This window comes from Pinus tabuliformis, chromosome 1_2 (assembly GCF_031772625.1).
Source record: "Pinus tabuliformis cultivar Carrire ecotype Pingquan chromosome 1_2, CPIR1, whole genome shotgun sequence".
NCBI classification, from domain to species: Eukaryota; Viridiplantae; Streptophyta; class Pinopsida; order Pinales; family Pinaceae; genus Pinus; species Pinus tabuliformis.
The window spans coordinates 934,579,750-934,596,517 of NC_142298.1; the positions used below are offsets into that span (position 1 = coordinate 934,579,750).

Genomic DNA, 16,768 nt, shown 5'->3' on the forward strand with positions numbered 1-16,768 from the left:
GAGTACATTGAGCACTGCTTTTGGTGAAGATTATCCTTGTAATTGTAAAGTACATTGCTTTATTGCTCTAAATTAAATATTATTATAATAGTAGTTGAAACATTTAATGATGTCACCTAAAGCTAATCACTCATATCTGTGTTGCATTCTAGGAATAGTAGTGCATTAATTAATTTACCTCCAGGCATAAGCTTGGTTGAAAGACGATAGGACCACCTTTCACACCTAGTTTGCGAAGTTTAGACCCTCACTTGTGGTTGGCATGATGACCTTGCAGTCATCAGAGCCATAGTTTGTTAATTTTAGATATGTTCTATGCTAGAGAAATTTATTTCAATTTTCACAGTTAGCTCAATATATTTTCCAGATTAGAAATCACATCAGCATTAAAGTAAACTACAGATAGAATATAAATACAAATTGCAAAAGACAAGCCAAGACAAGAGGACACAAGATGTGGCACTAGCCAAGGACAAACCCCAATGTGGGGAAACCCTTGATCAATTATCCTTATATGTTCTTCAATAGTTCAGCAGAGAGTAGTACATTTAAAACAGAAGTCAACATTTGACTTATCTAGATAAGAGCATAGATCATCTCTAGGAAGATGACACGTGAGATCAGTTGAAGACATGTTGCTTCAATTGATTCTCTAAGGTGACTCCTTCACCTATCATTGTGCTACATCTCGTCATCATGATGCACCTCACCGTGTTGCACTATGTTGCACCCATCATCACAATGTTGGACCTCATGTTGTTGTTGTCCCAATGTTTAGCACTGATGTAACAAGTGCCATGGCTGCACCATGCTATCACCCATGTGCTTGCTGCACCAAGTACTATATTGTTGTCCCAATGTACTTGCAGCACTGTGCTTGCTGCTGTCCATGCTTTACCATGCTGTTACTGTCCATGCTTCTTGCTGTTGTCCATGCTTAACCATGCTTGCAGCTATCCCATGTTTCACTATGCTTACAGCTGTCCCATGTATTAGCTTGTTGTCCCTCGCATTGCTTGTCGCTATCCAACTGCTGCATCTAAACATGTTGTTCCATGCACCTTACTGCACCATGCTGCTACAATATACCATACTGCTACATCCATCACATCATGTTACACTCCTTTGGGGTATTCAACACTCCATGTTAACCCAACACGTGGCTCCCACAGGCTGCTCTAAATCTGATCCAAATCTGGTCAATATCTTTGACCCAATGCACCTCTAACACTGCTCCAAATTTGCTTGTCACTTTTCTGTTCCTAACTGTTCTGGTTAGGGCACTTGGGTAGCCCTAAACTCCTCTCAACAGTCCTTGAACATCCCTCCAAATCTACTTGTCACTTTGCTATTCCTAAAAGTTCTAGTTAGGGCACTTGGGCAGCCCTAAAATCCTCTCAACAGTGCTTGAACAGCCCTCCAAATCTGCTTGTCACTTTGTTGTTCCTAACTGTTCTGGTTAGGGCACTTGGGCAGCCCTAAACTCCTCTCAACAGTCCTCGAACAGACCTCCAAATATGCTTGTCACTTTGCTATTCCTAATTGCTTTGCTTAGGGCACTTGGGCAACCCTAAGCTCCTCTCAACAGTCCTCGAACAACCCTCCAAATCTTCTTGTCACTTGGGCAACCTCAACATGACTTTGTCTTAGGTAGCTTCACCATGACAACATCCTAGATCTAGGGCACATAGAGCTAGGGTATCATCTTCTAGGAGCTACGCAGATCCTTCTTTCCCATGGCAGCATCTAATGCAGCTCTTCTTAGGGCAGCATATCTCTTAGGATCTATCCTCCCACCAAAACCCAAAGACACGTGGAGAGGAAGAGATCACAAGAAGAATGTGTACAAATGACTAGCAAGCCACCTCTTTTTATACTAAAACATTGAGCACATGTGGATGTTATTTAGTTGCTGGCCAACCTTGACGAATTGTCTTATAACACAAATAAATTCATAACTCCATGAATACTTTTCAGAATTGGATGATCTTTGGATCAATCCTATACCTCTCGATGACAGGGATCCAAGAAAAATGTCAGCTGCCATAAATAAGATGACCCACATGGAGTTTGGCCCTAGTTGCCTATTTTAACATAGTTTCTGCAGCATCGTAGTCATTCGGGTGGTTAGAACTCCAGGGGAGACCTCGTTAATATAGCCATTGCTATCATCCCCTAGGTTTCTCTCCATGACCTACACTTAAAACTAACATCAAAATAGTTGAGAAAAAGGACTCACTTAGATAGGCATCTAATCTAAAATTAACCAAGAGTTTGCATTTCACTTAGTTCTAGGTGTCACATCTCATATAGGATAGTGTGCATCCTAAGCAGCAACTATTCATCTAGTAACTTGGTAACTAATTTATATTGTGCAAGTGATTTGACTCCATAAGGCACTGGTCTCTCAAATAATCTAATTAAATCATGCTAATAATTAAACTTGCTAATCATCATTAACCAAGTTGCTAGGCCATTCAGTTGTGTCTCCCAAACTTGTCGGTTCCCAACAAGTCTTTCATCCTCACATTTCATAGGGACTACCCCCCATAGCTTGTTGTAGGGAGACAACTAGAACAGAGAGGGCGGGGATCAGAGTGACAGCCCCTGCCCTGAGTCATTGTAGAAATTCACTTGTACAATTTGGGCGACAACAGATCTAATATGGTAATATACATTAGTTATAGACATTAGGACTCACCTAAGAGTCTAAGACTCTACCATCAAGCCACACTCTAACTTTGGAGTATATTTTGGAAGAAAAACTTAACTGATTATAAGTGTTGAAAAACACAAATAATGAGCTAAGCAAAAAAACTCCCTAGAGTGAACTCACTTGCTAGTATAGTCTTGAGCTACATAGGCCTGTTACATGACTCTTTTTCATCATATACTAGAATTATTTTTACAATATCCTCGCAGGGCTGCAGAATTTGGAATACAAAACTAATGGAATCTGGAATTCTGGAAATCTAGAATTCTAGGATTCTGACATGGTCGGATGATTATGGAATGCTGCAATTGTGCTTTGATCATGGAGTCTTTGACAAATATTTAAGTGCAACTTGAGTGGTTAACAGGAATCTATATTCTAAAGGCAACTTAGAGCCTCATTGATTATTTATTTTGTTGTTGATATGTATTGCACTCGGTGCCATTTTGATAGAAGCCCTTACATGGTATACAAATGAGCAAACTTTGCATATTTTGTCTCTAATGGTTTGGAATCATGGTTTGAAATCATAAAAAGAAAAAAAATCATTAAAAATGAATTATTTATGTATTTTTCTCAATTCTGGTTCTATGCAGTTCCGGTTCAAAACCCACTCAGATAGGTGGGCCAGTCCAAAACCTGGTTCCAGTGTTTAAAGCTACGCAGAGGATTAACGTAGGGGTCTAAGATTGACTGCACATAATATTAACATGAGATATAAAAAAATACAGTGGTTACTAGAAGCTGGATAGACTATGTATGAGAAGTTAGAACAGTCTAACAACCATGACTTAATTCAATAAATATATATCAAATAAATTATCCAAGTAGTCAACAGATTATTACTCCAAGATAATAATGTGTTGGAAATAAAAGTGCAGACATATCTACTCTCTAATCAAAGAGTTTCGATAACTTCTAATTCAGCAAGACATAATGCTCATGAGACATAACAATGAGTAAATCTATGCATAGTTGAATCGTGGAAGATTGAATCATAATAATGATGTGAAATCTGAACAATTTTTATTATACCATATGTTCTGTTAATATAATATATGGCAGCCAATCTTAGGTTATGGTATGGAATATGAGTACAGGGAACCAACTGTAAATTAACGGTAGGGCAATGTTTCTGTCACCAGAAAGTGGATACATACTTCCAATAATGTCTTTTACAGCAAATATTGTGACCTTTAAAATGTATTCATTGAGATAATATCAGTGATATGTTTAACTTAATTTTTCTATAGTCAAGAGGAAAAGAGTGCAAACCTTCAGCATGTTGTAAGCAGTACAAGACTCTGCATTTTCGGTCCCAAGTGAGCTTGCAAGACGGTTTGGATTAAACCTAAAATACAACAGTGCCCCTTAGTGCAGCTGATAAATGCAAGCAATGAACACAGCAAAACAAATTTAAACCACATCAATCTGAAACCATAAAGCAATTTCTGAGACGATAAGGGCATGATCATTGTATCTTACAGCCCATATTTCACGAATGGAAAGCAAAGGAAAGAAAAATGAAGGATGCTGATTTAATAAATTTAAGATAAAATCTATGCCATTCTGAGGACCAAAGTATTTGGACAAAGAAAGAGGTATGGAGTATAATCAGATGCTGCTAGAAAAAATTGAATACAATCAATAGGTAAGGAACTCTAACACTATATTTAAAACACATCAATTTGGAACTTGAGATAAAGTCTCTTACCCCACTTGTGCTTTTCATTACAAACAGCTTTTCGGATGGTTACGGTATGTTGATCGGTGGTTGTCATTGATGTCAACCCAAGCAGCAAAAGGAACTACCCTGATCTTCGTCGGTAAATATGGCATGGAAATTCGTGATTTTTCGTGTCCAAATCATTCTAGTTGAATTATTCTTGGAAAGATCTTTCTGGTGGTATGTAGCACGCCACGTAATTCTTCACAGTTTGAGAATTAGTCACATTTGAAGTTGGAGACACCCATATGTGGGCTAAAATCCCATAGGGTTGTGTCATGGCACACATTCATTGTCAATGGTCATTAATTAATTAATTTAAGGGTTATTAAGGGTAATTGATTAAGTGTTATTGGAAATATCATCTTAGGAAGAATATTAAATTACTTTTATCCATAGAAGTATCCTTCATGCTTTAAAGACGAATATTCCTCCTCCATAAGGCTCACGGCCTTCCTTACTTGGCACACAAGACAAATCAATTAAATTTCACCGCCTTAACTCCGTATGGAAACCCTTCTAAATCTAAGGGTCATCTAGTATGAAGAACCTCTAGGCCTATCAAATTTGTCATATCCCCAAAAAATAAATTTTGCTAAGTTGAGGAACCAATTTTGCAATTTTGATAATTATTAAAAGTTTTGACCTAGGAGAAAAGGGTTGGGGGCATAAATTAAATTTTGGAGGAAAAAGGGTGGATAACTCAGGAGAGACGAAAAATTAAATAGCTGGTGGGTTGTGGGGGCCACCCAAAGAGGAAATTGAGCCCCTTAGAGAAATCTGCACCACATGAGGGAGAAGGCAAGGGAGGGGTTCGATCTAGTGGGCCCACAAGGAATTGAAGAGGCGGCAACTATAAATAAGAGGAGAAAAGTCATTTTGGTGGTCTTTTTTGACTGTGCATCTTTGACATAGAGTTTGCTTGAGCTGTTGAGCCAAGTCAATTAGTGTTGCTTAGCACATGGGAATTCCAAGGAGAAATTCCCAACTCTCTTTCAGTGAACCCTGAGTGTCGCCCTAAGGGAGAAATTGGAGCTGATAAGAGCAATGTGGAAAAAGTCGAAGTCGGGATTAATTCGGCAAGGGTCCAAAAGTTGAGAAACTCGTCAAAGTCGGGAGTTTTTTGAAAAAGTCGGCAAAATTAAAAAAACACAAAATTATTCTTTTTAATTTAATTTTCTCTAACATCTAGAGTATCCACAACCTCAAATAAATGCATTTCCACATAAACATGTAAAGAAAGCTAATATATAATATGTATATGAAGTCTAATGCTACATCACATATCAAAATAGTGAATCAACCCCTGAATTTTGGGCCTGTCTGAGTCTCAACTCTCAAGAGTCAAAATATCAACAAAAAATATAATAAATGTATATCATGAGTCATCTAAAAGTCATCAAGTAATCAGTCACTGAGATCCTCTTCCCCTTTTAATTTTTGTTTCTGCTAATTGTATTAAGAACTAATTCATGCATTTATTCAGTAGATTGTAATCTGCTTGGGTAATAAGGTGTCAGGTGGTAGGTCCAATGAAAATTAACAGTGAATATCACAGTAGATGTGAAAATTAATGCTTGGTGACTCCAAGCTGCTTATTTTCTGAGAAAACAGTAGATGTCAGATTACTAACCTAGCCTTGGCATCTATTATTCAAAAACTCTTGGAGGTAAAATCCACTTCTGATACATAACCTTTGCCCACATTTACAAGGAGTTCACCACTAATGAAAATTCCCTTTCAAAACGTGCTCTCATTGCAGGATCTTTGTTGTCACAAGATTTCACAGGTACTTTGTTCCTGTCTGAAAAATGGGTTCTTTTTTGAGGCACTGGTTTTGTTTTTTTTGGACAGGTTGTTGCTATTTGATCTTCATGACCTCCTCTTTGTTGTTTCTTCTAGAAGCATTCAACAACTGTAACAATGTTTTTGATGGTGTGGGGTTCTTTCTATGGAAGACTGTTGTATGCCTGTCCTTTTGGTACTTTTGTAATATTTTGAAGGGGCAGTGGCTGTTAGAGTCTGGATCACTAAAAGCCTGGAGGCTTAGCCAATGTATACTTTGCTTTCTAACTAGAAATATGAAGTATAAAGATTTGTTTTTCCTTGGAAAACAAAAACATATCTTAACCTCAAAACTAACAGATTACAAATGAGACTGCTATACTCGCAAGAAGTATGACAAACAATACAATGCAATAACTTGAAAAGGCATGGATGGAATCTTCAATTTACAATTTTTTCACCTTTGTGGCCTCTTTATCCACGGCCTGGGAAGGGAGGCAGACTTTTTGGGTCAACTCCTGATTAAATCGGGAGTATAAGGAAAAAATCAGGAATTTTTCCTTTGTGAAAAAGTCGCCAAAAAGTCGGGGGATTAAATCGTTCAGTTCAAAAAATCGCGTTTTTAGGATTAAATCGGGATTTTTTCCAGACGTTTTCCACACTGGATAAGAGCGACGAATTTCTCATCATTGTGAACCATTCCAGCACTTCCATCAGGTAGTGCAAGTTTCCTGGGGGACGCAAAGGCAGAATTCGCAGTGCTTGGTTGAGGGTCTTCCCGGAGGAGTAATACTTGGAGAAATTGCAGAAATTATCCTTGAGGGAGTGCGATGCTTTGGTGTGAATTGCAGAGCTAGGAACCACTGCTTCAATTAGGGTCGAAATTATCTTCCTAGGGCCTCCGCAAGCCATTTCTAGGTTCAGTTGTTGCATAGAATTGTTTGGGAGTTTTGGGTGGAATTGTGGGCAGGAAATTTCACTCCATTTCTAGGAGAAATCTTATAGAAATTTCCCAGGCAATTGGAGGAGTTTTGGAGCAGAAATTCAGTGTTCGTTCTGGGTTGGATGTTGGAACAACAGTTTGAGAAAAATGCCCTAAATTTGGGTAATTCCAGGAGGTTAGAATTAGCTCAAAAGCTTTTTGCGTTTTATTGCTTGGGGTTAGAGGAGCACAGTCCTAATTTTGTAGAATTTTAGGAGCAAGTTTGAGACCCCAAATTTCAGATTGCCTCCAGCAGCAGTTGCAGAAACTTTCTCAACGAAGCATACAGCCTTCATAGCCATTTCCAGCGAGGGAATCTTCACTTATTCACCTGAGTTTTGCATGCTTGTTGTAGCAAACCCAAGTGCACTCATTCCATCTCATATTGTACTCGATTTGGCTCATGATTTGCAAAAAAATGGCTCAGAACTGTTGCTCTTATCCATTGCTGTTCTAAGTATTTCTGCATGTGTGAAAATTTTATTGCATGCCCTATTTATTTGTTGTAGCTTAGTTCATGTTTTGATATTGCACTGTATTTCTCTAGTTAGAACATTACAGTGGTATCAGATCATGTTCTATTAGTTTTCGTAGCACTGGATGTGTTCTAGCCACGAAATTAGGTGGAGTGGCTAGAATACATGAGATCTCCAAAACCCAAAAATCGTTTCTGGAAATTCCGCCTAGAAATGACTTAATTATATTATTAACCAGTTTTTAAATATTTCCTAAGTCTAAACTTAGGGAATATGGTTAATTAATCGATATTAATTAAGTCAACGCGAGGATCATCTGGAAACTCACACGGATCGATCCAGAGATGATCCTAATCATCGATTATGTTTTAATCTTGGTCGTTGGTGCTCTAACAGTGCATTATAAGAGGAGGTCGATGTGGTGATGGAGAAGACACTTGAGCAGTTCGATTTCTTGGCAGATCGATTTCCCTCTCTCTGACCTCTCTGCTACTGTAGCAACTCCCTACATCTCACACCGTTGCACACCTCTCTATGCCTTCTTGCACTGGTGCAACACTCCTGTGCCTCTCGCACTGCTGCAACCTGCTAACTCTGCGTTGTCTCAGGACTCCTGCACTATAGCTCTCTCTGTCGCTTCATCCACAACCATCTCTACCCAACTCAGCAAGTCCTGCTACTCCTCTTCGGGGCCCCCATAGCAAGGTCTAATCCAGAAGGCTGGGTACCTCGAGGATCCTACCCCTCATCGCCTGTAGTCCGCCTGACTATAGCTCGATGTCTCCACACTTCCGCTCAAGTGGGATGTGTGCACTCATGGCATAGTCATCGTCTGTCAAAACTTCCTTCTCTCCCTGTGTTGGCGCTGCCTTAGTCTCGAAAGACTCTCCCTTACTCTTCTTCCTTGGGCACTGGGTAACATAATGACCCATCTCCCCACAGTGGAAGCACTTGATCTTGGAGAGATCTTTCTTCTTCCACTTCTCCTTCTTTCCCTCAAATGCTACGACCACATCCTCCTCCTCCTGCTGAACTTTGATCCCGCTACCTATCTTCGACTGTCGTCTGATCTCTTCCTGGCAAAGAGCTGCCCACATCTTGTCCCAAGGTAGGAGAGTCCCTCTGCCTAGGATACTCTAGAATACTCTGGAAAAACACTTCCCAATCTTTTGAGACAGCATTCAAGGTTGTCCTCACCATAAGTTCCTGATCCGGTGTCACTCCCATAGCAGTCAACTAGTCTCAGATCTCATTCAGTCCTCCGAGGAAGGTGTCAATCAATTGACCCTTCTTCATCTGATATGACCTCATCTGGTTCTCGAGCAGCATTCTTCTCTACACAGAAGTATGTTGGTACAGGTTCTTGAGAGCCTCCCACATCTCAACTGTCGTTTCCTTCTCGGCTATATGTGGTACCACATGATCCTTAACCCCGTCAAGGATAATGCACTTGGCCCTCCCCATTGCCTCTTCATACTTGTCGTTATCATTGGGGTCGACTGGGCTAGCTATAACCTTCAAGACAAAGTTCTTGACACGATTCCTGTCAAGCACTGATAAGATTTTGGCCTTCCAAACTGCGAAGTTCGATGCTCCGTCCAGTCTATCCTAGTCTCTTACCCCGTGTAGTGCCATGACGCTCCTCTACTTCCCTCCTGGAAGTTCTCTATTCGACTCCTCTAAGTCTCTACTTCCCATCTGGAAGTTCTCTTCAGGACTCCCTCTAAGTCCTGATTTCCTTCCTGGAAATCCTTCTATCGCTTGTCGAGATGCCCCCTACTCTAATCGTCTTATGCAACTGCATTGTTGATCCAGGTTCCTCAACTACAAACACTCGGTAACAACTCATCTGGCCCTGCTCTGTCAGGTACTATTCTGACTACAGTACCTCACCAGCTCCACTCTGCAATATTTCTGCACCCTTCTAAACTCCAACAACTGCCTTTCTGTGAACTGCGTCAGCCCCTCTGCCTCACGTTGGCTCTGTGTCACCCCAAATGGGTCTGCGTCAGCCCCTCTGCCTCACGTTGGCTCTGTGTCACCCCAAATGGGTCTGCGTCAGCCCTGGGATGCCCTCTGTCAGCCCTTTGGCCCTCTCCGTCAGCAACGCTGGCCTCTCTGAGGCCCTGCGCAACTCTCGGCTTCTTCTGCGTGGCTCTAGCTGGCTCTGCATCACACTTCTTCACTTTTGTGCTGCTAGAAACAACTTATGTCACCTCGGGACAACTGTTTTCTGCTGCTATTGCTCCGCTCGGCTGATGTCTTTTAGTCCTCCTGTGATCTGCAATCATGCTCTGATTCCATGTTGAAATTTCTAAGTTTACTTAGTTAAAAACCCTCCGTACACTTTATCTTATTTATTCCTACCTACTTGTTATCTTCCTTAACAAGTTATTTACAATGTAAATACTGTAAATAAACACTAGTGCATGCTCAACATATTATAGATCAGCAACTAAAAGAAACAAGAACAAACACACCACATCACACCATTATTTTTGGACTAATGTCCCCGCAAAAACCCAATGTGGGAAAATCGGTGCAGCTATCTGAGGGTTTTCTTATTAAGAAATATCAGAGTACAATCTGGGTGCCGAAACTGGCCTACCCAACAAAGAATTTCCTTAGTAGTAATACCTCTCGGTTTCTCACAAATCTACTGGCTAAAACCCCGGATAATCCTTCTGGGAGCTACTCAGCGCCTATCTGCCCCAGAAACCCAATGTCTGCCCAATCTGGACTACGTCAGCCTCTCCTAGCCTAGCGCTGGCACTACGCCAACCTATCTTGGCCTGCGTCAGCCCCGGGAGGCCCTGCATCAGCTCTCTAAGCCTCTGCGTCAGCTAAGCTAACCCCTCTGGTGCTCTCCGCAGCACTTCGCTGCCTCTGCGTGTCCCGGCGTGAGCACTAGCTACTCCTGCGTCTCTCTCTCTGGCTGCTCTGCTGCTAACCCGACACTATCTCTGCCTCTTTGTCTCTCTGTACTCAATGCTCCTCAACTGCTCTCCCGATCATTGATTCTATCTCTCTTAGCAAACCCCGCTCTAGAGAATAGAATGACTGATCACTCTGGTGTACTCTCCAAGTGACCTTCAAGCCTCCTCTTATACTTTTGTTGTTGACATCTCAACGGCCGAGATTAAGTCCCTAATCAATAGTTAAGATTAGATCTGGCTTGATCCATGTCTTTTGGACCACTCTAACACAAATTCATATTAATACACATTAATATTTTATTTTCCCTAAGTTTAAACTTAGGGATTCCATTAAAAATATTAATTATTTTTTTATCTCTTGATCTGTTTAGAATCTACCCAAATCCTTTCTGGGTATTGGAGACCTCATGTGCCCCAACCTCTCCACCAAATTTTTTGGCTAGAGCACATCCGATGCTACCCCAAATCAACAAAACCCTCTATCTGTTACACTGGTTTTCCCGCATTGGGTTTTTTCCAGGGACATGTTGTCCAAAAATAACGGTGCCCCTTGTGTGTTTGTCTCATATTGTTTCAGTTTATGATCTGTATGTTAGTGTAGTTTGTAGTAATGTTTTTCATCATTGTTTATAAATTAAATAACTTGTTGAATGTAATAACAAGTAGGAGATGATAAACCAGTGATTGCAGTAGGATTTCTAATTTGTAGATTCAGAAATTTTCACATGGTATCAGAGCATTGCAGATCATAGGATACTGAAGACGTCAGCCAGGAGATCTAATGAATTCGTTGCAGAGAAGCATGTGTCCCAAGTGACAGTGTTGTTTCAGAGGCAGAAGAACAGTTGAAGGAGTGACGCAGAGGCGCATGCAGGTCTTGCGTCAGTGTTTCGAGCCTGTAGAGGATGACGCAGTACCCGAGAGGAGCTCACGCAGTGACTACGACAGCTCTCTAGGCCAGCGAAGAGCTTGAGAGGCTCAAATCAATCAGTTGTCAGGGCTCGAGGAGCAGTGCAGATTCAATCTGAGGAGCTAGTGGGACATTGTTGCTGTTGGTGCAAAACAGTGTCTGTGGAGACAAAGCCAAGGTAGAGGGAGTCACTACCTTGATAGATTTCTAGCCAAAGAAATCTAGATCCGGGTTGCTGCACAGCGGCAAAGGAGGATTGGAGAGGAGTGATTCGACATTTGGCGAGAGGATTTTCGTGAAGGAAATCAGGACTCAGAGGGAGTCTGGAAAGAACTTGTTCCTTAGAGGATTTCTAGTGCCAAAGAAATCCAGATCCGAGTCTTGTTGGGGCAGCAGTAAGAGAGGGAGAAGAGAACTTGTTCTACACTTGTTGAGCAGAGATGGCAGTCAATGGATTGAGGGATCAGGATAGATTGGATGGAGCATCCAATTTTGTCATCTGGAAGGCCAGGATCCTGGCAGCCCTAGACAAGAATCACATCAAGAATTATGCCTTGAAGGTGGTTGTTGTTCAAGTCAACACTGATCCGCTGATGAAGTACAAGGAGGCCTAGGCGAAGGCTAAATGCATGATTCTAGATGGGGTCAAAGATCATGTGATCCCATACATTGTTGAGAAGGAAGCAGCAAGGGAGATGTGGGAGACGTTGACCACCTTGTACCAGGGGACTTCTGTTCAACGGAAGATGCTATTGGAGAATCAGCTGAGACAGTACCAGATGCAGAAGGGAGAAGAGATCAACCCCTTCCTTCTCAGGTTGCAAGGGACTCGATGCCTACTGACTTCCGTGGGGTCTACACCATATCCTAAATTCATGGTCAGGACTACCCTGAATGCAGTCACCAAGGACTAGGAGACATTTGTCCAAAGTATCTTGGGCAAAGTTTCTCTTCCCAGTTGGGAGGAGATGTGGGCAGCTCTTCCACGGGAAGAGATCAGGAGACTGACCAAGGCAGGGAGTAGCGGTAGAGGAGCCCGAGTCAAGGCGGAGGAGGGGAATGCATCTCTCGCATCATCAATACAGCAAGGGCAGCAGAAAAGGAAGAAAAAAGATATAACCAAAGTCAAATGCTTCAGGTGTGGGGAACTAGGACATTTCGCCACTCAATGCCCTCGAAAGAAGGGCAAGGAAGAGAAGTCTGACTCGAAGGCTGCTCCAACGAAAGATGACAAGGAGGATGATGACGAGGATTGTACCATGAGTGCTCATGCAGCTCTAGAGAAGAGGTGGGATGACATCGAGTTGTAGTCGGGAGGACTACACAGGGTCAGGATCCTTGAGGCGCCCAAACTCTTGGATCACATACGGCTACAAAAGCCTTTAATGATAGTAGCAAAATGACGAGAACCAGTTGGTGCGAGGGATGATGGAGCAATAGTGGCAGAGCTAGAGTGCCAGAGTCTGAAGCAATGCAGTGTAGGTTGCAGCAATGCGAAAGGCACATAGCAGATTGCAGCAGCGCAGTAGCAGCAGAGGGTCAAGACATATTAGTAGAAAAGGTAGCTTTAACATCACGAGGTATCCAGACTGACCAATATGTCAGCTTTTGGGTGGCTTTTCAGTTGCTTACTTCTCAACAACTGAGTTGCAGTGCAACATTTAGCAGTGGCAGTGCTATGGGCAGCATGATGCAGCATTTTGAGAGGGAGTTGTAGTACAGATGTAGCAGTGGCAGTGGGAATGACATGGGCAGCAGTACAGGGTGCAGTAGTGTAAGGGATGAAGGGCAGCAAGCCAAGCATCAGTAGCACAAAGAACTGATGTCGTAGATCAGTGTGATGCTTCTAGTTGGAAGTATTGCTAAAGCACATTCCTTGCCAAGAAGGAGTGTTGATTTTGGGGTAGCATCGGATGTGCTCTAGCTCTGAAATTTTGTGGAGAGGCTAGAATACATAAGATCTCCAAGACCCAGAAATCATGTGGAGAAATTCCACCCGGATGATGAGTTATTAAAATAATTAATATTTTAACGGGGTTCTTAAGTCTAAACTTAGGAAAATAAAAATATTAATGGGTATTAATAAAAATATGGGTGAGAAGCTTTTAAGAGGTGAGGATCAAATCTGTTTTAATCTTAGCCGTTGATTAGGGACTTAATCTTAGTCTTTGATTCATCAACAGGAAAAGTATAAGAGGAGGCTTGAGGGTTAGTTGGAGACACACCAAGTGATCAAATCAGTTCGATTTTTCTGGGGCATGGTTTGCTAAAAAAATCGAACTAGTGATCTGAGTTGCAGTGAGGGGCAGAAGCAGAGATTTGGATCGAAAAGGAGTTCCGAGCCAAAGAGTACTAGGTAGAGAGCCAGCGGTAGCAACAGAGAGTTAGCGCAGAGGCCTATGTAGCACAGGAAGGGGCTCACGTAGAGTTGATGTAGGCCAAGAGGGTCTCTTACAGTGGCAATGCAGGATATTCGTCGGAAGTTCAAGATTTTGGCAAAGAAGCTAGGTTCTGAGCCAGGAGGGCTGAACAAAAGTCTTCCTCCAGCAAATCGATCCAGCAGGAGGAGTGACGCAGTCTCCCAGAGGCAAGACGCTGGCCCAAGCAGGGATTGTGCTGGGATTTCGCAGTGCTTGCCAGAGTCAGGCCACTCAGTGGATCAGTTGTGACTTGGAGAACGAGGTAAACCCTCGTATGTATTTCTTGCTACCGAGATTTCTTTGAAAGGTTAGCCAGTGTGAGAGGCAACCTATTGTACTCAGATTTTGCTTGCTTAATAATACAAACCCTGTATCTGTTGCACCAGTTTTCTCGCATTGGGTTTTTCCAAAGACGTGTTGTCCAAAAATAACGGTGTCCCTTGTGTGTTTGTCTCATATTGTTTCAATTTATGATCTGTATATCAGTGTAGTCTGCAGTAGTGTTTTTCATCATTGATTATAAATTCAATAACTTGTTGAATGTAATAGCAAGTAGGAGATGATAAACCAGTGATTGCAGTAGGATTTTTGATGTGTAGATTCAGAAATTTTCACACCATAAAATTTATTAAGTTATAATAATAATAATAAAAAATTAATTATATAATTAAAAATATATATTATATGTACTTAAAATTATATATATATATATAGATATATTATCTAAATATATATATATATATATATATGGATCAATACCTTACTACAGGGGCCCACAGTATTCAATAGCAAGATGGATCAGTGGCAATTGATGCAGTGAGAGACCGAGTGACAATTGCAGAGACTAGTAGCAGTCAGATGCTGGAGAGCGCAGTGCAAAGTTAGCAGCAATGTAGATCGCACAGTGCAGAGTTAGCAGCAGTGTAGATCCTTCAGTGATCGTACAGATGCTAGTAGCAATCAGAGACTCGGGAGACAGATGCATCATATTGAACACAGTTGATTCAATATTTTGGATGCTTTTCAATTGTAGATGTTGCAGTTGCAACAACAACAAATGAGAGGGAATTGCAGTGCAAATGCAGTGTTGACAGCAGTATTGCAGTGTTAGCATCAGCACAAGTGCAACGTCTATCAGAGTTATGCAGTGGTTGAAGAGCAGCAGCAACCAAACATCAGCAATGTGACAGGAGATGATACAGAGACAGGGTGTTGTGGCAGCATGTGCAATGCTAGAACACAATTCTCACTAAGAGGGAGTGTTACTTTTTGTAGCATCGGATGTTTTCTAGCCACAAAATTTGGTGGAGAAGCTAGAATACATGAGATCTCCAAAACCTAGAAATTGTTTCTGAAAATTCCACCTAGAAATGACTTAATTAGATTATTAACCAGTTTTTAAATATTTCCTAAGTCTAAACTTAGGGAATATGGTTAATTAATCAGTATTAATTAAGTCAAGGTGATATGATATGAGCCATCGATTATGTTTTAATCTTGGTTGTTGGTGCTCCAACAGCGGATTCTAAGAGAAGACAGTTGAGCAATTCGATTTCTTGGCAAATCGATTTCCAGAGTAGTAGCAGTCAGTGGTCAGAGACAGCTAGAGATCGAAGCAGTGAGTGAGGGGCAAGGAAGTGATCCGGAGGAAGTTATCCAGATCCGGAGAGGCAACAGCAAGAGGGCCGAGTTATCCCATTGAGGCAACGCAAAGCTCTATGCAGTAGCTTTAGAGAAGGTAGTTTGATTTGCTAGAGAGAAAATCGTTCTCGGATACAGAGGCCAGGCAGAGGTTCTAGAAGGTCAGAGAGACGATTTCCGCAACAGCTAAAGGCAGAATGACTTCATCAAACACTGGTTGGAGGCTCGATGTCAGGCAAACTGTGCAATGCAGTGCAGCGCAGATGTTGAGGCAGAGGGTCAGAGGGCTAAGTTTTCTGTAGGCATGTTTGCCCAGATTTTCATGCTGTGGATTATCAGTTTCAAACATCCAAATTGTACTCATATTTTCACTGCTGCATAATAATTAAAACCCCCACTACTGCACCGGTTTTCCCAAGTTGGGTTTTTCTGAGGAATTTTGTCCAAAAATAATTGTGTTATATTTAATGTGTGTGTGCTAGCATTTCTCAGTTTCCAGTGCATTATTTTTCCGCAATATTTTATTTGTGAAGGTTGCGTTGTGTTTATTTCGATATTTGTCATAGCAGATAAATTATTAAATTAATTAACAATTAGGAGAAATAATACCAATTGCTGCAATAGGATTCCATATTGGAATTTTCACATGTTCTTGGCCAGTTATGGGCTCAAGAGCAGGGGATGACAAGACCATTCGATGCAGCAGTTTATCATCCCAGAGGCAAAGGTAGAGGTAGAGGAAGGGGTCGTGGTAGAGAGGATGAGCCCAAGCACTTTTCAAACATAAAGTTTGAGAGCGCAAGAGATTTCATGGGAGACAACGGTGGTGATGAGCAACCAAGACAGGTTGGGCGTGACCCATTGTTGGAGGAGCTGGTGAGGTCAAACCAACAAATTACGAGAATGATGAGGTAGATGAAGGAGCTTCAGTTGCAGAACATGCATGGGGGACGTCACAAAGGAACCAATGAGGGAGAGGGAGGCTCACGCACAGGAGAGGGGAGTTGGGCACACACACGCACACGAATGGCCAAACCCACAGACCCATCATGCCACACCTCATTGAGGAGCCAAAGTATGAGAGAGGGGATGATGCTTTCACAAAGCTTATTAGATTCTTTACTGATGGGATTGATGAACATGAGGCTTTGGATCCCAGTGTCAGGAGGACCCTCTCTT

At 41.7% G+C, this 16,768-nt stretch overlaps 1 protein-coding gene across 4 annotated transcripts in view; it reads right to left on the minus strand.

Moving 5' to 3' along the window:
* The window catches only part of LOC149209011 (uncharacterized), a 392,284-nt gene that overhangs the window by 171,094 nt on the left and 204,422 nt on the right, over positions 1-16,768 (minus strand). For all 4 annotated transcript variants that reach the window (XM_089396248.1, XM_089396247.1, XM_089396246.1 and 1 more), the window contains one exon: positions 3,989-4,064. In XM_089396248.1, the coding sequence (XP_089252374.1) occupies positions 3,989-4,064 (76 nt within the window). The remainder of the gene's footprint in view (positions 1-3,988; positions 4,065-16,768) is intronic.